This window comes from Galleria mellonella, unplaced genomic scaffold (genome assembly GCF_026898425.1).
Source record: "Galleria mellonella isolate WM207_F2 unplaced genomic scaffold, CSIRO_AGI_GalMel_v1 utg625, whole genome shotgun sequence".
NCBI classification, from domain to species: Eukaryota; Metazoa; Arthropoda; class Insecta; order Lepidoptera; family Pyralidae; genus Galleria; species Galleria mellonella.
This window is the reverse complement of record NW_026442129.1, coordinates 497,717-524,666: the sequence shown is the minus strand read 5'-3', so window position 1 is coordinate 524,666 and position 26,950 is coordinate 497,717. Positions and strand designations below refer to the sequence as shown.

General features: G+C 35.2%; 1 protein-coding gene across 1 annotated transcript in view; it reads left to right on the top strand.

The window, feature by feature from the left end:
• Positions 1-25,942, top strand: part of LOC113511186 (uncharacterized) — a 40,457-nt gene extending 14,515 nt beyond the window's left edge. Inside the window, exons 2-6 of the mRNA XM_026894801.3 lie at positions 9,690-10,823; positions 14,567-14,773; positions 16,213-16,375; positions 21,117-21,269; positions 25,302-25,942. Of these exons, the coding sequence (XP_026750602.2) occupies positions 9,704-10,823; positions 14,567-14,773; positions 16,213-16,375; positions 21,117-21,269; positions 25,302-25,386 (1,728 nt within the window). The 5' untranslated portion in view covers positions 9,690-9,703 and the 3' untranslated portion in view covers positions 25,387-25,942. The remainder of the gene's footprint in view (positions 1-9,689; positions 10,824-14,566; positions 14,774-16,212; positions 16,376-21,116; positions 21,270-25,301) is intronic.
• Positions 25,943-26,950: the final 1,008 nt, after the last annotated feature.

The window sequence follows — 26,950 nt, the reverse complement described above, 5'->3', positions numbered from 1 at the left end:
GTTGGCCTTAAAAAAATCTTTCACACGCCTTGGTTATTAATAATGCACATGAATATCATGGGTATGAACTCTATGGTTCCGTACAACCGTTATAATTGTACGATCTGTGTCAATTGCCAGACAGTGGCCGATGGAGCGAACGATTGGGTAACAAATAATCAGTTCCCTTGTAATTGCATTACTTACCTGTAATCGGCCATTCATATTTTAAAACAATCCAATATTTCTCACATATTTTTTTTTTTACTTATGGCAATTCTCTCACGCGTTGTGCGCACTGAGTATGTACTGAGTTAAATTAAGTTACGTGTAATGTACTTATTGAGACACTTTGTTTATTTTTAGTACAGGAGTAGCAAACAGGAATAGCAAATACTACACGGACAAAGTCGCGGGCATCAGCTAGTTTTGTTTTTGGCTTTATATATATTACGTTCTGTCTCCTTGCTGGGACAATAAATAGCATTTTTGACGTATACTTTAATGGCGTATTCAGTACGCGACTTGAGTCGCATCCTACTTTATTTTATAGAACCATGTCTTGGGGCATTCTGCGTTTCAGTCTGCGAGTTGTGTGACTTACGTCCATAAGATTTGAAGAGTCTGTTAGACTGGCAAGAGATCAGTTAGTTAACAATATTTTTACGGTGCAAAATCTACTCGGTTATATTATATAACTATGCTACGCTACAAGTAACAATGATTAGTGATTACTGTCGCCACGTGAGCATAGAAACCGGCTGTGAGACCATTACATAATATATGTAACATCTTGATAAGCGGTCCATATGTGACAGATGGCTACGTAACTCTTTTTTTTTAATATTAATCTAAGGGGGCATCCATTAATTACGTGAGCTCAGAATAGGGGGGGGGGGGGAGGGGTCTAATGAATTCTCACCAAATCTCATTTAAACCGAGGGGGGGGGGGGATAATCAAAAATCTCACGTCAACTTCAAAAAATATAAAATATTAAAGATATTACTAAAATATTAAAGATAAACGTAGACGTTTCCAGTGATTGTCTTCCTGCACTACTAGAAATCCCAGATGATATGTGTCCAATTATTTCGATTGAAAAAATACACGAGTCTCCATGGATTGAGTAAAAATTTAAAAGAAAGTGTTGTTTTTATGTTTTTACTTTGAATTTTATTTAATTTAAATAAATTAATTATAGTATACCTGAACGATTTATTATTTTCCCGAATAATAAATATAAATTAAGGTTAAAATATTTTTTGCGTCAATCTCACGTAAGGGGGGGGGGGGTCAAGGTAAATCTCACTAAATCTCAACTAAGGGGGGGGGGGGAGGAGTCTAAACTGATCGAAAAAGAGCTCACGTAATTAATGGATGCCCCCTAATACAACTGCTTTTTTTTAATGGATGATAATGGAATGGTAACTTCACCCGCGCTATCGGTTTACACCGGCGGGGCACCAGTGAAGGATGATAGATGAGGATGAAGTAGGTCAGTTAGCCCATCGTGACGAATTCAACAAGAATTGTTCACGATGGTTTCCAGGGGGAACCACGGGGAGGTCGACCTAATAAGGCATATTGCTAGCAATGGGGCTGCCAAACTCCATTACTAATAATCCCTTTCCCCCCAATACAACTGTTTATTATAAACACAATGGAGCTTCTATTGAAACCCAATTTTTAGTTAAATAAGATGATTTAATCAAGTTTTACAATCCTTTTTAATCTATAAGCAATGGTAACTAATATTTCATCTCTTTGAAGAGTGACAAAAATATATTGTAGGTAGTAATGAAAAAATATTGATAGACAGATAGGCTTAAACAACTTACAATGGCAAACAAGCTGACGGCCCACCTGATGGAAAGTGGTAACCGTCGCCTATAGACATGAGCAGTACCATGTACATAACAGAAACATTGCCATTCCTGAGGACTCAGGTGTTATTCATCTGTACAAAGTAAATTCACGCCATATCCCACCCTTCAAACCAAAACACAGCCATGCGAGGGGAAAGGGATTGTTAGTAATGGAGACTGAGAATCCCATTGCTAGCAATATACCCAATCAGGTCGACCGCCTCGCGGTTCCCCCTGGAAAATGGTTAATTCCTGATGAATTCATCATGACGGGCTAACTGGCCTGTTTTCATTCTTGTCTATCACCCTTCACTGGTGCTCCGCCAGCGTATCCCGTTAGTGCAGGCGGGGTTACGATACCATTTTCACTCATCAAAAAAAAACCACAGCCATGCAAACAACTGCTTCACGGTTGAAACACGAATGGGACAGAGGTGTCCAAGCAAACGACTTTTGTACAAAGTCTCCCTTTGGAGGAAGTAACTGTTACCTGTAGATTTGAAGGCTTAGAAAGCATTGTGATGTGGAGGGGTGGGGGGAGTATCGTTCGTAAATGCACAGATAATGTAATACTGTATGCGTGTTTTGGATTGTGTCTCTAGACGCGTTTGCCTGGTTCCTCATAACACAAGGCATTCTAAGGGTATTCCAAGGGATGACAAATAGTGGCGAGTTATTTTATTTCTATCTATGTCATTATACGGAGAGTATGACCATTGTAAGCGTTGTTAGATTGACTGTTTTCCCCTCAATTATGGGGAAAAATTTTCAATTCAGGTAATTTGGAAGAAATAAAATTGTTGGAGAAAAGTGAAATGAACTTGGACAGAGTTGGGCAATTTCTTGGAAATTTCTAAAATATTATATTAGCCTGGAAGAAAGAGAAGGAGAGAGTATAGTAGAAACAGAAAGAATGACTGTTTTCTCCCTTTTTGAGGCATATGGCAACATATAGTGAAAAACGAAACTTTGTAATAAGTTAAAAATCCTGAGTATCATATCGATTTGGTGTAAAAATATTTGTGTTTAGGTAAAAATCAAAATACGCATCTGGCTACCCAGACCACAGTTTTTCCTTAGAGGCGTTATTTATTTAGTTCTATTCTAGTACGTGTTAGATATCTAGGTGGTATTGTTGATCGATGACCGTTATTTTATTTATATTGCTTTTATTTGTGCCACTCACCTGTCCGGTATAGTTTTTTATAGGAAGTTTTCTCGTACGTATCTCGCTGTTTTGTCTCGAGCAAGTCTCCAAGACCCTGACTCAGATATCCAGCAGCGCTGCACGGCAATACAAATATTGCTTCATAGCACTGCTTGCGCTGCAAAGGTCGCGGGACGTCACGCCAGTGCGCCTGCGCACCGGTGAATTAATTTGTTTACACGTTTATTTTTTTGAAGAGTTCTAGTTAAATTATATAGTGGAAACATCATGATAGATTAAATTATTAATATGCTGTAATGAGAAAAGATTAAATTATTGTTTATAATGGGTAAATCAAAAAAACACTTAACTGATTTTTAAAATGCTTTCACGTAATTAAAGTTACATTATCAGCGAGAACACAAATGGAATTTTATTAAAAAAAAAATAGTACGTAGTTGGGGCGAGTTGCTAGTTAGCTAAGAGTATTATAGATAGGGGGAAAGGGATTGTTAGTAATGGAGACTAAGAATCCCATTGCTAGCAATATACCCAACCAGGTCGACCTCCTAGCGGTTCCCCCTGGAAACTATCATGGTTAATTCCTGATGAATTCATCGTGATGGGCTAACTGGCCTGTTTTCATTCTCATCTATCACCCTTATCACTGGTGCTCCGCCAGCGTATCCCGTTAGCGCAGGCGGGGTTACCATACCATTTTCATCCATCAAAAAAAAAAACCACAGCCATGCAAATAACTGCTTCACGGTTGAAACACGAATGGGTCACACCACTAAAGTCATCACCTGTGTCTATGTGCGTGTATATGTATGTGTGTGTGTAATTGTGTATCTTTCCGTTATGTCACTTTCTGTACAGTTAAGTTTAAAATAAAACAAACAAGTTCCTAAGTACCGTGACTCAACACTTTTACGTCACAATGGTATTTATGGACAATGGAATGGTTATTTAATGGGATGAAAATGGAATGGTAACAACGCCTGAACTACCGATAGGTATACTCCTACACGACACTAGTGTAAGCGACGCGTTTTGTGCCTCAAAACTCAATTATTAATAAAATAGTTTGTCTATGTTATTGTCTCTGCGTGCGGTCGTTTTTAAACTTATAATCGGCGCAACGGACGCCACGCCCCAGTCTGCACCTAGATACGATCGACACCACACGTCTATTTATTATCTGTAATTAACGAAATTAAAATAAAAAATAAAATCCAATTGTAAGAGTCTTCGTTTTCTTGCCATCACCGTGACCTACCATATTCTATAACGTCCAATTAGTAAGAGATGAAAGGTGGGGACGAGTTGGCTCGTAGTGACGAATTCACCGGAAATAATCCAGGCTAATTTCCAGGGCAGACCACGAGGAGGTCGGCCTGATATTGCTAATGATTTTACAAGCAAGCTACTTTATTTATTTACTTTAATGCACAATGAAATTCTGTGTACATTTGACGGATTTAACACCGGACGGTGTTCTCTACCAGTGAACCATTGGGCAATCGGAGAAATACGTAGGGGTTGCGTAGGCGTAATATATTCAGATATTCCAAAATATATAATTAGACTAATATAAATATAAACATAATATGTAAAATTAATAAATATATATACCTATAATAAATATATACATAAATAAACATATAAAATATTACTATAAAAATAATAATAAACCTGCCCTTTTCTATCTGTTCTCCTTTAACCAAAGGTTGTCTGTAAGAGATTGCCCTAGCGATAAGACCGCCTTTTGTACCTCTATGTGTATATTTCAATCTGTATTTATGTTACTGTATTTCACTTGAAATATTCACTTGTCATTGTATATTTTTATTTATGGTGCAATAAAGAGTTAAATAAATAAGTAAAGAATAATTATAATTTATTCTTAATTAATATTATACATATCGCTGTGTGATCCTGGCATAAAATAGACGATACCCCCTGTGTGTTGCCATTTCTGAGCATTCAGGTGTTATTCCTCTGTACCCTGTAAATTCACGACATATCCCACCCTTCAAACCGAAACACACACACACACACACACATATATATACTATATGGGATGGAGTACAACATACATCAGTCATACGGACGAAGTCGCGGGTAAAGGCTATTAAATATAGATATTTCTTTATAATAAAATTCTATTATTTTACCTCGTTGTTATATTTACTTATTTTCCACCTAAGAACAAGGAATTACATAGAAGGAATGATAAAATAAAAACTATAAATCATATAGTTGCCTCCTTTCTTCGTATGCAAATATAATTAGTAAAAAAAAGACGAAAGATACACCATCAGTTGCTATTTTTCTCAATTCATAGGACGCTAGTGTATAGAAAATGTTTGATCTGTCAATTATTTGTCAATGATAAATTTTACATTACTAGATTATATATTCGACACTGTTTATGTAGAAAGTATGCGAGCAGGTTGCATCTGAATTTGGTAGGGTTATACGACCGTATAACATTTTCTATACACTAACCTGCTATGAATTGACAATTTTATCACTTCCTCTATGTAATTCCTTGTTCTTATTCCTTGTTTACTACAAACTACATCTATATAATTCCTTTTTATTATCATAGACTGAGAGTAGGCAAAAGCATAAAACTATACATTCTTAACAAAAGCTAATACATACATAGAATATACATATATTAAAGGACTTCTTCCTTGAAGGATCATTTCCATCAATCACTCATTAATGGATTTGCATAAAGATCTGTCAATTTTATAGTTACTTAGAAAAATTGAAATTTTACTATTATATCTAATGCAAGTACAGCTGCTTGACGGAAGAAAGAGGCGAAATAAAGACCCGTGAAGCAACAGTGACTACCGGCGGCCATGAGTTGCTGGCCTTTTAGGAAGGAAGATATTTTTTTTTTATGTTTTAATGATAGATAAATAGATAGATACTCTTTATTGTTTCCTTCAAAAGATTACAATAGTAAAGTTATTATAAATATAAAAAGTTGTGTTTGCATGGCTGTGTTTCGGTTTGACAATTTACTGAAATAATCACAACGCATGGGGGTGAGAAACAGCAATGGGCGATGGTTACCACTTTCCATCACGTCAGCTTGTTTGCCATTCTAAGTTGCTAAAAAAAAAAAAAGCGATCTCTTCCAGTCGACCTTTGGATGGAGAGGAGTAATTATAAACAATTTGATCGGAGGCACGATGAAAAATTCAGTTAATTCTAAATATGGAAATGTGATCTCTTCTCTTTTCATTAAAGAGTTTTCTCTTGTCGGTGCAACTAATTCATTCATTCTCTTCCAGCCAGCTCTATCCCATCCCATATATTTGACCTCCCTACACGACATGACACCTGGTGTTTCCTTTACCTGCCCTATATGGTAACTCCTTGGTCTGCCCTTTCCTCTTTTGCCCTCTATTTTTCCTTCTACTAGGTTCTTTAATCATCATGTCGTATAAGGTGGAACAGCATTTTACCTCTTCAATTCTCTATTGTTTTTCTCATTTACCCTTTTCAAAGGTTACGACGTTAGAGATAGCAAGAAGCAAACTCACTATCACATTTACAATATCAGTGAGGGTTCTAGTTTATTCGACATTGCATATCAATGTCTACACTCGTATATTAGAAGCCTGCAATATCACGCGAACGGTGCTGAAATATTGTTGCGTAAAACATTCATATTTCAGACAGTATCGGCCCCGTGTTCACTGCACGCGTCTATAGTGAGAAATGGGTCATTGTAAACGTCATTTTGATGACTTACAAAGAAACACTTATCAGGCCATTTCTCTGGTCATTTCTCTGTTTATTCAGCAGTCAGATATTGATATTTTTAATTGACTAATTACATAGATTTTGTAATTGTTGTTTAAAATTTTTAACTTTGTAATATAAACCTATGATTTATATATAAATATATGTATGATTATGTTTTTGTATCAAAAAATTAATATTGTCCATACTAATTTAATAAAGATGAAATTTTGAAATTTTAGCAATTCTTATACAATATTTTTTTAAAGCGTAATACGCTCATAATTCTACTAAAAAAAAATGTGTAGCATTTATTTATGTCATTAATACATTTATTTAGTTATTATTATACATAATAAATATACAGCATGGGGCTCAAAAGATGGTAAGTGACTACCGTCGCCCTAATTAATTACCGATTGCTTGGGTACCTCTGTCTCATTCATGTTTCTACTCTGAAGCAGTTGTGTTTGCATGTGTGTGTGCCTGTGTTTCGGTTTGAAGGGTGGGAACATAAACATATAATGCTAAAAAAATAAAACACCTGAGTCCATCAGTCCATGGCAATATGTAAAACTTATTTATGTCCAGGTACCAGTCTATAGGCGATTTCACACATATATAACACACATATTGTCAAGTTTTACCGTGTCGTCCCAGCATAGAATAGATTTTTTTTATTAAACGTCGTAAAAAATAAAACCAAGCGATGAACAACAAATCTCTCTTAAAACAAAAGACTAACTGCGGTAAACCAAGAAAATGATAGCTACTGGCGTTTTCCAAATAAAAACAAGATGAATAGTGGACAGTTAACGACGGATAACATCAGTTTAAAAAAAAAATGGCTTACGTTAATTAAAGTATTGTATAATAAAGTACACTATAAATTACTGATAATTCACTACACTTACAGTTTTCCAAAACGTGTGTGAGTGAATTAATTTTATAATTTTTTTTTATACAACTTAGAATGGCAAACAAGCTGACGGCCCACCTGATGCAAAGCGGTAAGCGTCGCCTATAGACATGAGCAGTGCCATGGACATAACAGAGTATACTGTTTCGAAGGTGACCAGTGTTTGTCATTTGTATGAAATAGTATGTAAATGTTATCATGTTACTAGACAGAAAGGTGCACATACGATGTTACAAGACAATATCTGGCCCTCTAGACAAATGACAAGCGTATTCATCGATGGAATCGGGATCGCCCGAATCCATCGACGAATTCGCTTGCCACTATCCCGTTAGCGCAGGCGGGGTTACCATTAGATTTCAATAGCAAAAAAATTTGACGATGGAATTGAAATATATATATATATATATATATATATATATATATATATATATATATATATATATATATATATATATATATATATATTTTCGCTTGCTACTTGTCTACAGGTGGGGGGAAAGGGATTGTTAGTATAGGAGACTGAGAATCCCATTGCTAGGTTGACCTTCTCGCGGTTCCCCCTGGAAACTATCATGGTTAATTCCTGATGAATTCACCATGATGGGCTAACTGGCCTGTTTTCATTCTCATTGATCACCCTTCACTGGTGCTCCGCCAGCGTATCCCGTTAGCGCAGGCGGGGTTACCATTTCATTACCACCCATAAAAAATAAAATGTCTACAGGGCCTGTTGTACAATATATATTACAAATTAATTTTACTATTGTGATTTCAATGAGAAAAATTATCGAAAAATTTGGAATATTATTGTTTGTAAATTGTGCGATAATTAACAACCGACACCGAAGCGATTTAACGTACCGTGTGGGACTATTACGAGCAATTGTGGACTGCGAACCTTGTAACATGTTGAAACGAATTACAAAACGTTCACAATTATTTTATATTATCACACGCTGCTTTGCGTATACAAATTTTACTTCATTGCGTACTCAACGAGAGATTTATAACCGACGCCAGTTTGCCTGAGAATTACCGCCAAAATATGATTTCATATTTATTTATTTATTTAAGGCAAACAAACAGCTAAAATAATACATAATTATATACTTAGATTGTAATTTGGTAGCCACTGGAATTGGCACAAAATAAAATACAAGTAAACGAAACACAAAATTAGACAATACTAAAATTAAACAAATATAAACAAAATTAAACAAAATTAAACAAACACCACCACACCATATTTAGATCATATTGTTGGCATTAGAATCAATACAAATACCATATCGGATTTTGTACAGAGTAATATGAGAATTTTTAATTACATATTTATTGATTAGCTAACTAGATCTTAAATATAGCACATCTGAATATTATGTGGATTTTTTTTTTATTTCAATTATACGCTTTAAAATTGTTAGTTCTATTGACAGATTGTTGTTTTTTTTTTAAGTTCTTATTGTCTTTTTGTTTAAGCAATTGTCTTTGAAATATGTAAATTTCCTTGTTTTTGAAATATTGTTACAGTTTGATTAATCAATAACTACATTTAAATTTAATAAATAATAAGTATGTATGCACGCGACTTTATTCGAATTATCGGGATGTGATTTTATTTTTTTATGCATTATAATAGAACGGCCTGTGTTAGTGGTATACACGGGCGGGGCACCAGTGAGCGAATACTCGTATAGGTGAGGATGAAAGCAGGTCAGTTAACCAATTGTGACGAATCTGGTAAGAACTAACCATGATGGTTATCAGGAGTAACCGCGTGGAGGTCGATCTGATAGGGTGTATTATTAGGAATGGAACTGTTAGACCCATTAGTAACAATTCCTTTCCCCCACCAGGATGTGACTAGGCCGGTACCTCAACACTATACTTCATAATGATTTTACACGATGATGTTAAAACATCAAAACAAAAAAAAAATTCAAAATCTATTGCATGTTATTCATATTTAACATATGTATATTAACAAATTGTAATATTTTGTTGCAGATGGATACACAGCAATGTATCATCGAGTGAGACGAAAAATGATACCTCCCATCTGTGCCATATTAATTTTAAGTCGCATATCTACAGCATTACCAAAAAATATACAGAGCACAGAGAGTACTAATAGTAAAATTTCAAACGATGATAATAATATAGAAAACAATATTATAGACTTCGACGAGCAATATTCAGTTAAGTTCAATACAAAATATGTGCCGTTTCATTCAAATGAGAATTTTAATAAAGAATCCCATAGATACATACTTATTAAAGATGACAAAAGTACAAAAGTTAAATTAAAGGATGGGAAACTTAATGATACTCGAGTTAAAACATTAGTTGATACAACATCAGAGATTTTTGACACTACAACAAATGATTATAGTGTTATTCCATTAGAATTAATTAGTACAACAGAAAATAAACTATTGACTATAGTTGAAAGTACAACAGAACCTGACTATTCTGTTATACCTCTGTCAACTACGATAAAAGATTTACCTGACATTGTAATCAATCAAACTGTAACACTACCAACGTCTACTGAAAATTCTGAAATTGCCACAGAAGATTTTACTGTTAACATTGAAACCACTACTGTTAATAATAAAATAAAAATATCTAATGAAACGCTAATAAAATCTACTACTGATTTTACTACTGTTAGTAACAAAGTAAATGTTTTTAATAAAACTACTATAAAACCAGAATCATCTACAGCAGTTCCCGTTACAACAGAAATAATTGATACGACTGTAATACAGAATGACATGTCAACTGAAGTTCTTAATACGAATTCAACCAGAAAAATCGAGACTTTAGCAGAGAGGGACATAAACAGTTCAGAGGAGGAAATAGATGTGCCAATTTTTACAGAACTCGACGCAGAAGACGATCAAGAGGTACCAGAAGATTACTATGATTCTAAAGATGTAGTACCCACTACGGCGCCAAAGACTGATGCTTTGTCAGTGCTAATGGGACTCGCTGGTAGTGTGGTGGAGAGCGTTGTGGAAAGTGTGGCGGAGAGAGTTGTACCCAAGAGTATTTACGATCTATTTAAAAGGATGCAGAGGCAGAATGAAGCGTTGGAGGCGGAGAGGTTGAGGAGTCGCGAAGAGAATGGGGGATTGGGTAAGATCTAAAATGTTTGTTTCAATTTAAAATATTCAACGGGCTGTATGCTTGCTTGCCACCTTCGTGATATAAAAAAAAAAAAAACAAATTAGCATTAAAAAAAATACTGTCTTAGTCCTTGAGTAATTAAGAAACCAATTTATCTGAGTGATAATGCTAGGCTTGCTCTTGTCGTGTTGGATTCCAATATGCAAGTCCAAATTAAGGTATAGCGTTAGGTACATAACGGTTCCAATCAACAATAGATAATAGTCGTGAGCATTTTTTGTCGAGATAGCTAAATGTGCTTTTAAACATTTCTTTCGTCATAAGGTATGAAAAAAGTTATCCAATTCAATGCAAATACCTGTACTGTTTATAACTTCCAATCTAGCTCTTTATTGTTATGTAGGTAGAGTAATCATCTAATGTAAAAAAGCCGGCCTCTGGTATCTTAGGCAAGATCATAATATACTTGTTATATAAATATTCAGTATAAAATTATATTTAGGCATGCATGTAAGTGAGAATATTTATTTTTTGTACAATAATCTTTTAACAAGCTTACGGCCATTTATTTTACTAATAAAAATAAATGCATCGTCTTTTTTATTTTCTGTTTGCCCCATGGTTGACTGCTAGAGAACTCTGTTAGGTGTAAAAATGCCCTATATATATATATATATATATATATATATATATATATATATATATATATATATATATATATATTATTTATTTATTTATATAACTGTGTATTGAAGTTTAAATAAATTAAAATAAATTTAAATATAATAATATAATTTTTGTACAATTCCTTAGACCTCGCATATTTTGTGCATAATTTCAAAGCTCTAGGTCAACAAACAAACGCACTCTTTAGATTTTATATGATGGATTAGACATGACCTTGTGTTTTGAGCGTAACCTGATTTTTAGAGGACTCAATTTGTAGCTGAGATCGTATCAGAATAAGTTTTAGAAGGTTCTATATATCTGCTCCATCGATTGTAGACAGAATGGATGTTATAGTACACTGTGCCGCTCATGATACCCCTCATGCGTTGCTCTTCTTGGAGACTAAGATGTTATGCCTCTGTACCCTATAATTTCACTGCTATATATAGCCATGTAAATTCAGCTGCTACTGAAACACGAATGGGACCGGGGTACCCATGCATACGATTTTTGAACAGTTTACCTTTTTTTAATAGGTGATAATGAAATGGTAACCCCGCCTGCGCTATTGGTATACGCTGGCGGGGTACCAGTGAAGGATAACAGGTGACGATGAAAGCAGTTCAGTTAGCCCAGGTGGGGTTGCCATTCTATAATCATTCCATAATGTGAATATTATTGGTATTTGACCTAATCAAATACCAATAATATAAAAAAAAAAAACTAATTAGAGAGCGTAACAATATAATAATTCAATTCTAATTAATTTGTACACAACCAATAAATAATTATTCAATACTACAGGATATAACAGTTGTTGTTATTGACAATTTAATTACTAATGTAAGGCCGTGACTTTGTTTACAGTTCGATCGTCAATGACAGTGGAAAATTAATTAAAGTTATATCAAAGTATTTTATACGGCGTGAATTTACTGGGTACAGAGGAATAACACCTGAGTCCTCAGGAATGGCAACGCATGCGGGGTATCATGGGCGAAACAGTATATTCTGTTATGTCCATGGTACTGCTCATGTGTATAGGCGACGGTTACCACTTTCCATCAGGTGAGCCGTCAGCTTGTTTGCCATTCTAAGTTGTATAAAAAAAAAAAAAAACTCTGCTGTATTTAAAAATACCAGGTTTGATTTTTAATTAACCTTTACTTGAGGGTTATGAGTTAACTTAGGGAGTTTATATTAGAGAAGATTCTTTTTTTTAATACAGCTTAGTATGGCAAACAAGCTGACGGCCCACCTGATGGGAATTGGCAACCGTCGCCTATAGACATGAGCATAACAGAGGATACCGTTTCGCCCATGATACCCCCCACGCGTTGCCATTCCTGAGTACTCAGGTGTTATTCCTCTGTACCCTTGTAAATTGACATCAATTTTGGACCCACCAACAGCAGATATAGCTTATTGCGGAAAATCTTAGACATAAGTTCATAATCTACTTATTATTCAGATAATCTTATTGTTATTGTTAATGATTTATTAAATATTATAATAGTGCATGTGGTGTTCGCGTATAAAAGATTTTTACATTAGGCAAAATTATTTTTTGTGTTATTAAGTTGCATGTAAAATGTAAAAGTTGTATGTGAACCTTATTAAATAAATAAAATAAATAAATAAATAAATAGTACCCTGTAAATTCACGCCATATCCCACCCTTCAAACCGAAACACAGCCATGCAAACACAACTGCTTTACGGTTGAAACACGAATGGGACAGAGGTGTCCAAGCAAACGACTTTTGTACAAAGTCTCCCTCTGGTAAACATTCTTTTCCCAGCAACTAATAAAATAAGACGAAATTAACTTCTTGTGTTGGCAATAGATAGTACATATGTTTGTTTTATTTGTGGTTATGTTCTTTTATAGAGATTTCCTTAAATAGCTTTTTTTTTTTTAAAAAAAAAGGTAGCTGTTTACACTCGCGACAAATTATTAATTAATAAGGAAACTAAGGACATGTAGTCGTGCTCGTGTCTCAAAGGCAACCGTTCACTTTGAAAGCTCAAGACAGACTGATTTAAAAATGGCTATTAAATGACAGTCGAGGAACGCAAAAATGTCTAAGGCGGAGTTCCAAGGCAGTACTAAGCCTTACAGTGCTAGGGTATAACAGTTTGCTACAATAGTTTTCGACATGACTACCCCATCGTTGATTACAGTACATGAGCAATATTTCCCCTTTCTTCCCCGTGGGTGCCGTAGGAGGCGACTAAGGGAACTATATGGTTGTCAACACGCCTGCCAAACGTGGCAACTACCGGCAAAACTCAATGAAGGAGGTCTATGTTCAGCAGTGGACTGTTAATGGCCGATATGAGGATGATGATATGAGATAACGTAATATAAACCTTAATACTAAGAGAGTTAAGTAATAAATCCCGTGGGAGAATAATGAAGCAATTTACAATCTACAATTTACCTATTATAAATGTAAAAAATTAGATACAATAAAGTGACTTGATTATGTTGTAAAATGTTAAATAAGCTTCAGATTAAGTAACGCAAGTCGTATTTGTATGTCATTTATAATTTATAACGTGTTAACCCAGATAGCTAATATAATATGTTACTTAACTATTTCTTGTAAACTAATTTATATTATGAATGATAGTTGACCGAGTGTACACTCTCAAATTAATCATCAATAGAAATAAAGTGGCAACTCATGAGCGGTATCATGGGCGACACGGTATACTTTGCTTTATTTATTTATACAACTTAGAATGTCAAACAAGCTGACGGCCCACCTGATGGAAAGTGGTAACCGTCGTCTATACACATGAGCAGTACCATGGACATAACAGAGTATACTGTTTCGCCCATGATACCCCTCATGCGTTGCCATTCCTGAGGACTCAGGTGTTATTCCTCTGTACCCTGTAAATTCACGCCATATCCCACCCTTCAAACCGAAATACAGCCATGCAAATAACTGCTTTACAGTTGAAACACGAATGGGACAGCGGTACCTAAGCAAGTGATTTTTGTACAAAGTCTTCCTCTGGTAGATATAGTTGCGTGATATAGCGAGTAATATTAATAAATTTTTACCCTTCCAGGTCAATTTACTCGCGGTATCCTCAAGACTATCTCATCAGGCATCAGCAAACCACTCAGCCAACTGATGGCCGGTGTCAGGGACTTCGGGTCCTTGGACAGTGACCGAGGGTTTGTGGGCAGTTTGGCATCAGGGGTCACTAGTGTTGCCAACGTGGCGACCTCCGTGGTTGACGCCTTCAAGGATAGAGTACAAGCTATATATCCAGGTAGATTTTCTGATACTTGGAATGATAAGCTGATGGTCCACTGACCAATTTCTTTATATTAAAATGTACAAGCAAGAACAGCTAGCTGTACATAGGGCTGGCATCACCTAAATTATCCGACACCGGATAAACACGGCAAAAATCCCGGAAATTTGGACGAAATATGGTTTTAAACCCCGGACACTTCTGAAAAAAATATTTTTTGTAACATAAATAAAAACATTGTTATATAAAAACAGGGTTAATTGTGGATCAATTGATCGTCTACCTATAAAAAAAAGTTGGATTTCCCCCGACAACAAAAGACATTTTTCAAAAACTTCTCCGGACTGTCCTTCAAACTAGGACAAAACCGGGGAATTCTTGTACAGTTTGCCAATCCTTTTGTACTTATTAACCGACTTCAAACAGAAGACTCTCAATTCGATCTTATTTTTTTATGTTTGTAAATCATAACTCCATTTGTTGTTAACCGATTTGGATAATTCTTTATTTATCTGAAAGGATATACAGCGAACGCTCTATGTAAGTAACCTTTGTATGAATAACATTTTTTATATTTTATTTATTCTACTCAGCTTAGTTAGTAAAAGAAATAAGTAGAAATATTTTCCAGACGGTAAGTACCTATTTTTATACTCCTTTTTTCCCCTATAAGCAACTTTTCCCAATAAGAAACTTTTTTATTGAAAGTGGGTCAAATGAGTTGTTTATATAGAGCGTTTATTTATTTATTTATTTACACTTTATTGCACCAAGTAAAAAGAGAAATAACAAATACAGTAAATATTAATGAGAAGTGATACAAAAGGCGGCCTTATCGCTAAGCAATCTCTTCCACACAACCTTTGGGTAGAGGATATTGAGAAAAAGACAAGCGTTCACTGTACTTTCAGATTGTTACCATAAAAAATTTATCAAAATCGATCCAGTAGTTTAAATACTAAATTAAATAACTTTGGCTTTGTCATAATTGGAGTCGGTTTTTTTTATAGAACACAATGTACTCATGTATATAATTTTTTTTTATCAATTTTCTTAAAATATTTATTATTATAGTTGCGTTGCATATTATGACATTATATCTTACAAGTGTTTTTTTTTAATGAATGATAATGGAATGGTTACCCCATCAATATCAGAGAGATCTCCACGCGGTTCCCCATGGAAACCATCGTGACTAATTTATCGTTGAATTCGTCACGATCGGCTAACTGATCTGCCTTTTCATCCTCACCTATCACTGGTACTCCGCCAGTGTATACCGATAGCACAGGCGGGGTAACCATTTCATTTTAACTCATTAAAAAAACATGAATTTTTTAGACATAGCAACCTATGGAGAGAGACATACATTATAAACTTAAGTATTTTTTTTTATTTCATTGTATAATAATACAATTAAATTAAAAAAAAATATGCCATTTGCTAACCTTCAGGAACAGTGTGGTGTGGTGACGGCCACTCGGCCACCGCTCGCTCCGGAGATCTTGGACTATTCTTCTTCACGGACACGTGCTGCCGGCAGCACGACGCCTGCAAGATCTATATAAAGGCTGGTGAAACCAAATATGGGCTCACCAACACTGGACTCTTCACCAGGTAAGTAATTGATCATCAGGCCTGGTAAGGCCTAAGGTATACCGATTTCTTTCGACTTATAATAATATTTTTTTTATACAACTTAGAATAGCAAACAAGCTGACGGCCCACCTGATGGAAAGTGGTAACCGTCGCCTACAGACATGAGCAGTACCGTGGACATAACAGAGTGTACTGTTTCGCCCATGATACCCCCCATGCGTTGCCATTTCTGAGGACACAGATGTTATTCCTCCGTACCCAGTAAATTCACGCCATATCCCACCCTTCAAACTGAAATGCAGCCATGCAAACACAACTGCTTCACGGTTGAAACACGAATGGGACAGAGGTACCCAAGCAATCGACTTTTGTACAAAGTCTCCCTCTGGATAAATGAATTATTATATATGTAACATCATCGTGGCTGATGTGCAGCCTTTATCCACTGCTAAACATAAGCCTTCCCCTTGGGGGGTTTAGCCAGTAGTTGGCATGCTCGGCAGGCGGATTGGCAACCGTTGTCAGGCTTGAGAGATGTTTTAAGAGGGACGCTGCTGTCCATCCCTCGCCCTCCCTTAGTCGCCTCTTAAGACACCCACGGGAAAGGAAGGGCTGGTCCATTCTAATGTAATGAACCTAATAAAAAATATGATAACGTATTTATATAATATAATTGTATTTTTGTATATGATTTCTACCGTGAAGCAGTTGTGTTTGCATGGCTGTGTTTCGGTTGGAAGGGTGGGATATGGCGTGAATTTACTGGGTACGGAGGAATAACACCTGAGTCCTCAGGAATGGCAACCTATGGGGGGTATCATGGGCGAAACAGTATACTCTGTTATGGCCATGGTACTGCTCATGTCTGTAGGCGACGGTTACCACTATCCGTCAGGTGGGCCGTCAGCTTGTTTGCAATTCTAAGTTGTATATAAAAAAATTAAAAGAATCGATTCTGGTATAATTAAACTAGGGTTTTTTGTGTAATACAGTTTATTTATTACTCAAATATAGGGTTTAAAGTTAACGTAACATTTTTGATTGCAATAACTATAATATCGGCTACGAATTGCTGTTTGTTCATCTATCATATTTTGCAATAGTTGCCGAGGCCTGCCATGGCGTATAAATTGTTCGAAAACCACCTACCTACGCAGATGTCTCGAAACCATAAGAAAATCTGTTGTAATTGATTAAAAAAATGGTATTTTTTTTTGTAATAGTTTCACTTGATGTAACTGTAATTGGGTGAAACAAGGTCAAGCACAGTATGATGGGTGACCATGTATGGAATGCCAGAATTTCTTCAGCTTGGATAATTAAATGCCATAGGATTGGCAAAGTATTGCATAGTTTTATGTTATCTATTGAGTAATATGTGTATTTAATATAGTAATAGTGCATATGGTCATTTCATTACATCTTTACTAGCTGTTGCCCGCGATTTCGTCCTCATTTCTGTCGTTTTTCGTTAAATAAGTAGCCGGGATATGTTTGCTGACCGGGATGAACCTCTAGCCTTCTCCATCGCATTTAGTACGTGTATCCTAAATTTCATAGTGATTGGTTAAGCAGTTAAGGAGTTATAAGGTCACAAACAAACAAACTCATTTTCACATCTATACTTATAATAAATCTGTAGAGAGGTCAATTCTGTACATGAAATATATTTTCAAAATAACTATCAGGCGGTGATTAGTGATCGATACTGATGACAAAAATGCAATCAGTAAAATTTTTGTCTGTCTGTCTGTATGTTCGTTATAGAAACAAAAACTACTCAACGGATTGTAACGAAACTTGGTACAATTATTCTTAATATTCCTGGGCAGGTTATAGTATACTTTTCATCACGCTACGATCAATAGGAGCAGAGCAGTGAAGGGAAATGTGTCTGTTACATCAAAACCACTGAACTGTGAGGAAGGACATAGGGTACTTATTTTACGAAAAACGACGGAAACGCGGACGATGTCGCTGGCAATAATAAAGTGGCCAGTGAATAAATAAATAAATAAAAAATAAAATACATTCCATGTTCCATAAACATAGAGTACCTAATGTAAATTTGTGGAGGGAAAGGGATTGTTAGTAATGGGGTCAAATAGTCCTATTACTAGCAACATACCCTGTCAGGTCGACCTCCACGTGGTTCCCCCTGGAAACCATCGTGACTATTTCTAGTTTAATTCGTCACGATGGGCTAACTGACCTGTTTCATCCTCACCTATCATCCTTCACTGGCGCCCCGCCGGTGTATACCGATAGTGCAGACGGGGTTATCATACCATTATCACCCATTAAAAAAAAATTTAAATTTGTTGCAACATATCCACATGTACATGTTAATGTGTGCAACAGTTTAAAATAACCAGTTATTAACAGTTTATTTGCAACAAGCGTCGTTCCGGATACTTTGTGTAACGATCTGTGATATGGACGTCCGGATTGCGCGGTAATTGTGAACACTTTATTAACGTGGTCAGGGAGGGACTTAAGGGCGGGTAGAGGGGCAATTTATTTCTAGAACGGTGAAAATAAGGACGAAAAAATTGAGGGCTAGTGACGATCAGTAAGTGAGTGTTCCATATATGGTTTTGTGAGATGAAAATTGAATGGTAAACTCCTTCTTTTTTAAGTCGGTTGAAAATAAAGTGCGTTCCTTTATTAATCCTTAAAAACCTGATTTTTTAAATCAAATTGAAAATATATAAGTGTACCCTTTACTGTGTTTATAATGGGAAAAAATAGTAAAAAAAAAAATCAAAACGATATTTTTATATATTTATTTTGAAAAAAAAAAATTGGTAACATGTAAACAGCCAAATATTAAAATAAAATCGATTGTAGGCGCCCAATGCGATTTATAACCGATATCAAAGTCCGATATCAAATTTGAAACTTCAGATATTTAAGGGTTAAATTATATTAATTTTTTAACAAATCGATAACGACTGCTGTGAATTATGGGAAAATATACCGTTTTCCTATCCTGTCGGAGTCGTAAGAAGTGACTAAGGAAACTTAACGCAAGAAATGAGCAGCAGCGTCCTTCTTAAAATATCTCCAAAGCCTGAGTGCGGTTGCCAATCCGCCTGCCAAGCGTGGCGATTACTGGCAATACTAAGGGGGAGGCTTATGTTCAGCAGTGGATAGTTAAAGGTTGCTATGTTGATGACGTTAATACTAAGAAAGAAAGAGAGGCATAACTTTTATTTCAGTAAATTTCAGCTTTTCTCATAGCCACTTTTTATGAAAGAAGTTTAATATTTTCAGGATGACCTCAATTCTATTGTATTTTTTTGTATGCATGTTACGCGATGTCTTATCAACATAATATTATAATAAGTTTCTATAATCGATAGCTCGTTTCCTGCTATAGGTCAGTAAGTTTTTTTTGTCAACCAAAATTTGAAATATGAATTTATAAATCCCTTAGATATAAGTTTTATTTGGGAATCTTGGGTTTAAGTATACATATCGCATATATGTATATATGTATGTATGTTTACACATATAGACTATAATAATGGAATTTTATTAGTATTTATATTAAAAGGAGTGTTTGATACAATATTAATAAATACTCCGGTTGGTGCTGTAATAGTCTTTAATATATTTATTTGTTTTAGTTTTTCTTTATAATAGATATATAATAATAAGATTTACAACGTAACAATAAGACAGTCTTGTAGTAGTCAAGTGTAGTGTCACACAGAGGGCGTCTCCACCGAGCGATTAATATAAATTTTGCAGGGTAGTATGGTGACCGTTCCGTTGTATTAATTTACACGGCCTACCCACTACGTTTATGTCGGTCCGCCATTGTCTAGGCATGTTATGTTAGGCGTAATAATTTTTAATATACTATCTGTAATACTCATATTTGAGCAAATAAATTATTTCCATTACTATCGATGGGCTAGAATTAAAAGTGTCGTGCAAAAAAAGCTCGAATCATGATTTAGTTACACGTGTAGAGAATGCGCGCGAGCGCTTTCACCGGCGACGCCTGCGCAGCCGGTTGACAATCCAGCAGTTGCGCAACAGATTATCCAACGACACGCGTGTTGCACTCAAGTTGCACTTAACTTGTAACCTTGTTATAACTTAACTACGGTTTATCTTAACGACTAGCACCATCTTAAGCACTTTACATACATTGATAACCTAATAGTTTATAAGCATAGTTTAGTGGTTTTGTTTTTGTTTTTGATTCTTATTTTGTATGTAGTTATTGTCATTCATTATTTTTGTATTAAAAATCAACCTATTCTGTTTCACCTCTGTGAATGTTGAGTACAACTATAGTTGGACTGCAAACTTATAATGCTATTGTTGTATTCTATTGTTAAAAGATTTGTTTGTAATCTGTTGTTGTACCACAAAAATAAATAAAATAAATAAATAAACTAGCTAACTGATGATAAACTTGTGGTTTAATTTCTTATGATTGTACTGCTATATTTTATTCGTTTAATTTGTGTTTACTATTTAGAATTTTTGTTTTAATTTCGCTCGCGACATATCGCTTTTTGTGTGATAAAATTTTACTTGTATAATTAATTTCAATAGAATTTAATCAAAATACATAATAACGAATACTTAACTTGATCATAAGACATTCATAGCATAATGACATAGGATATTGATTATTACCTCAAGTCCACTTGACGTACATCCATACATCTTCATAAATTTTCTCTTTTATTATATTAGTAATTAGTAGTATTTTATTGTTATTGTCTCTGTATTTCAGATCGCACTGTAGCTGTGACGTCAAATTCCGCGAGTGTCTCCGGCGCACCAACTCCCTGGTCTCCGCCCAAATAGGTCTCACATACTTTAACGTGCTAGGCCCGCAGTGTTTCAGGCGCGCCCATCCCATAGTCAGGTGCCTCAGGAGGACCAGGTGAGAGAATAAAATGAAAAATACAGTAGACATGAATAATATCAGTTATGTGCGATACCGAATCGTATCTGTGTATTAGATATTTATATATTTTTCAACAAAGTTCGTAATGTAATGATGAAGGGTTATCACCAATTGCGACATTGCCCGTACCAATCTAGTATCTATATATCTATATACAACCGATATCTAATATATACATTAATTATATACCCATGAATCATGCCGTTTCAATTTCAGCTGTATTTTAATGGTGGGCCATTAAAATACAGCTGAAATTGAAACGGCATTCTTCTTCTATCAAGAAAACTGATCAAAGAGATTTTTCTAAAAAAAAAAAGTAAACATTTTTCAATTTAAATTTTTTGGAAAATGCTAAAAATAAAACTGTGTGTCATAAAAAAAAACTAACTTTAATTGTGATACAAGCTGTTAATTTAAAACTAAATCACACTATCTGTAAGTATATCCCTTCGGGTAAAAAAAATCCAATTCGGTTTACAATTGACAGACATATGAGGTAATAAATATATAAAAAATATATAATCGAACTTAGAACTTATTTCTTTTTGAAAATAAAATATAGAGGGCGTAATCGTAGTCGTGGGCTCTTTTAAAGGAAATACAATTCTGAGTTTTTAATACCCTTTTTTTATACAACTTAGAATGGCAAACAAGCTGACGGCCCGCCTGATGGAAAGTGGTAACCGTCGCCTATACACATGAGTAGTACTCGACAGAGTAATGCTGTTAGTATGAGAAGTTCACAGGTTTTTATCGTTTTACAATCGAAGTCCCTTTGGGTATCTTTAGTTTCATTGATAAAATACAAGGTGTGTTTAAAAGGGCATTAAACATTTAGATTTCATTACATATACATAGACATTAACTTTTTAATTACAATTTCCTAGTAACACAGGGCCGTATTTAGTACACAAGTTTAAGGTAGGGCAAATAAACTTTTTGGTAGGGCAGAAATCGTAATTAAGTGACATCGAAAAAGCGAATCTGTCTAAATTTCTTGGGGCCTTTTAATTTAAGGTAGGGCATTGCCCTTCGATGCCCCCTCCCCTTCGCTATGGCCATGTTGTATCATTCTTTGAACGCAACAATATACAGTTTTCATTCATTCATTCATTCATATAATACAAAAATTCTTATTTATATTATCTGTATTGGCGTGGGCTTCTTTTATGTATGTAATATGTATGTATTTACAATATATATATATATATATTTAAGGTATATTTATCAGATATCTGGTGTTCATAGTTCAAGCTCTGCTTACTTTGGAACTAGCTATCGCTATTTATTTATTTATATGAGTCAACCGTAGCAAACGTGAGCAGGCCGGACCGAGATGGCGTCCGTTCACGAGTATGACGGGTAGACCGGCCGTCATAGCTGTCCATAATGTAACTCCCATATCTGAACCGAAGACATCGTTTTGGACAATTGAGTAAGCATAAACAATGGGAAGGATGTCCAATAATTCAAAAATTACACTGACGGTGTTAAAATACCATGTATCATATTTGAAGGACTGCACAAAAACTGCATGCATGCGGCTTAGCGGGTAGAGGGCGTTTGTAATGGGCCCTTGACATGAAATAATTGGGTTGTTGATGGTTTTAATGGATGATAATAGATGATAATGTATGATAATGTATGATAATGTACGATAATGTATGATAATGTATGATAATGTACGATAATGTATGATAATGTATGATAATGTATGATAATGGATGATAATGGATGATAATGGATGAAAATGAATGAAAATGGAATTATAACTTCGCTTACTCGGTATATACGTTGGCGGAACACCAGTGAGGGATGATAGGTGAGAATGAAAGGCAGGTCAGTTAGCGCATCGTGGCAAATTTACTACGAATTAACCATGATGGTTTTTTATGGGTGCTAATGAAATAGTCGCCACCCGCGCTATCGGTATACACCGGTTTGGTGCAGTAGTTTTGCATGAGGCTGGAACAAACATAGAGATAGACAGATAGACCGACAAACAGACAGACAGACAAAATTTCAAAAACAAATGTAATTTTGGCTTCCCCTCATATAATTTTTTTCTCAAATATCTCCCACGTGCAGACAGTTTATAAAGTATCATTATACATTTATATACATAGTTATATAATCAATATTAGTTTTAAAAATGAACCCTTTCTCATTTGTAATTAAGGTTTAAATTACATTGAATTGTTTAAAGTTTCACAAATCGTTTTTCTCTTCTGCAATATTAAAGCCAAAACAAATGTAATTTTGGCTTCCCCTCATATAATTTTTTTCTCAAATATCTCCCACGTGCAGACAGTTTATAAAGTATCATTATACATTTATATACATAGTTATATAATCAATATTAGTTTTAAAAATGACTTTTCTCATTTGTAATTAAGGAAAAACATAGAGATAGTTTACAGTTTCACAAACGTTTTTCTCTTCAGAATAAAATTTCAAAACAAATGTAATTTTGGCTTCCCCTCAAATATTTTTTTCTCAAATATCTCCCAAGTACAGACAGTTTATAAAGTCCCATTATACATTTATATACATAGTTAAATAATGAATATTAGTTTTAAAATTAAACCCTTTCTCATTTGTAATTAAGGTTTAAATTACAATGAATTGTTTAAAGTTTCACAAATCGTTTTTCTCTTCTGCAATATTAAAGCCAAATGATGTACCGCATTATTAATGATCATGGGGTTACGAAATACTCATAATATTATGATATGATCGAGAGAGGCGCAGCAACGTGTGGCGCCATCTGTGTTCGTTTCGAACCGGCTTCTTTATATTTATTGCATGAGTGTTATGCAAATATATACTTGCAATAGATGTAACATTCTTCCACCGGGTTGCACTTGTTATTCGTATTATGCTAATACAAACAATTAAGATTTACAAATATTTGCACCACACCGCACTGTTTTTTATAGAAATCTAAATAAAATATTACTACATCTATACCAATTTGTATCAATGTATCAATGATGTTATTATCAAAACAAATATTATGAAAATTTTATGTTTTTTTGTTTATTAATTATTCATATTTATTTTATTGATGGGTGAAAATGGTATGGTAACCCCGCCTGCGCTAACGGGATACGCTGGCGGAGCACCAGTGAAGGGTGATAGATGAGAATGAAAACAGGCCAGTTAGCCCATCATGATGAATTCATCAGCAATTAACCATGATAGTTTCCAGGGGAACCGCGAGGAGGTCGACTTGGTTGGGTATATTGCTAGCAATGGGATTCTCAGCCTCCATTACTAACAATCCCTTTCCCCCCGAATTATTCATATTGGCTTTACTCGTCTTTAAATTTGGGTGTCCGACTCTCTAACTCAGTAGAAGCCTTTATTCATGAGCGCGGTCCACGCATGTATTGCGTGAGCAAAGTCGAGATAAATCTTTACAATACAGTATAATTGTTTATTGGTATTATAGTATGTAATCTATAATTATGTATGTATATTTATAATTGAATATTTTTTTTATGATATATATTTGTATATGTAAGTAATATTTATTTAATATATTTATGTATGTATATTTATATAATCGTAGTGTACAGTAGTTCTCCATTGTATGTTTTTTTTTATACAACTTAGAATGGCAAACAAGCTGACGGCCCACCTGACGGAAAGTGGTAACCGTCGCCGTGGATAGACATGAGCGGTATCATGGACACAACAGAGTATACTGTTTCGCCCATGATACCCCCTATGCGTTGCTAACCCTGAGGACTCAGTTGTTATTCCTCTGTACCCTGTAAATTCTGTAATTGTCGAGGGATGAGTAGCAACGGCCCTCTTAAAACATCACAAAAATCTAACTGCAATTGCCAAATCGTCTGCCACGCGTGGCAAAGACAGGCAACCCTCACCATCTTTTAAGGGGGGACAGTTAAAGGCTGATATGGTATGGTATATACCATATAAGCGCTTTCCTAAACGATGGTCGTTGAATTGCGACTGATTCTAATCTCTAACAATTTCCAGGATAACTGGACAGAAGTGTGAGGAATACGAGCTGGACTTCACCAAACCGAAGATGTGGCAGTGGTTCGATAACGAAACATTCTGAGGGTTCAGTCCGAGGGATGGTAGGTGACGACGGAGATAGGCCAGTTGACCCATCGTGACAGATTCGGTAGGAATTAACCACGATGGTGTCCTGCAAGACAGCAAGGAGTATTTGAGGGTGTATTGCTAGCAATGGCGCTGTTAGCTCCTGTTACTAATCTCTATCAACCAGGGGATGGCGTGGGGGATCAATCATGGAGTACAAACCGTGGTACCTACTAACCTTCTGTATCAGCAGATATACACCAACTAGGCATGAACATTACCGGTACAGCTGCGATAACTATATATTGGGTTTCTCTGAAAATAGACAGCGGAAAAAAGGTCGTTGCCCATTTTAATATTGCCGGTCAAGTCGAGAATTCATTTCGATATATATCGAATAATCGATATTTTGCCGTGTGGTCTCGGTATAGAATGGGCCACCCCTTCCTTTTCCATGGATATCATAAGAGATGACTAAGGGAACTTAATGGGCAAGGGATAAGCAGCGTCTCTTTAATAATCACCAAAACTGCTGATATATATATATATATATATATATATATATATATATATATATATATATATATATATATATATATATATATATATATATATATATATATATATATATATATATATATATATATATATATTGTTATACCGACACATCATAGCTCTCAGAAATGGCAACACATGGAAAGTACCATAAGCGTTATATTAATATCCATGGTGTTGTCCATGTCTACAGGGTGTAATCAAAACTTTTATGTAAACTTTTAAGGCAGTGTTCTACAGCTTATCTGATAGTAAATGGTTACTGTAGCCTATGGACGCCTGAAAGAAAACTAGAGAAACCTTATTACGCACTGTTTGAAGAATGCCATGCTGTAGCCTCTAGGGAAAACTTCGGCAGGGAACTCATTCTACAGCTTAATCTTTCGCGGGAGGATACTCCTCATAAACCGCACTGTATGCGACCATTTTGGTGACAAGGTGTGAGGATGAAATCCCTGTTAATGGCGAGAGATGCGATGATAAAATGAATTTGTGTAGGGAACATATTTAATTTTTTTTGATGGGTGAAAGCGGTATGGTAACCCCGCCTGCACTAACGGGATACGCTGGCGGAGCACCAGTGAAGGGTGATAGATGAGAATGAAAACAGGCCAGTTAGCCCATCATGATGAATTCATCAGGAATTAACCCTGATAGTTTCCAGGGAAAACCGCAAGGATGTCGACCTGGTTGGGTATATTGCTAGCAATAGGATTCTCAGTCTCCATTACTAACAATCCCTTTCCCCCCCATAACTAATATTGACCGTTCGACTATCAATGTTATTTGGGAAACAGTTCAGCAGAAACAGATGTTGTTTCACAGGTAGAATCTTCATTTAAGAAGAGCTGCTATTTTAATTACATTTAGTAAATCACTGACTGACTAATGTAATATTTAACTTTATAACACTAAATATTTTAACCTCTTTTCTACTTATTTCTCCGCGACCAGAATTTTTTGAGCATAAAAAATAAGCTTGAGGTTCTTTAAAAAAGAGGTAAAGGGGTTTCTTCTGGGTCGGC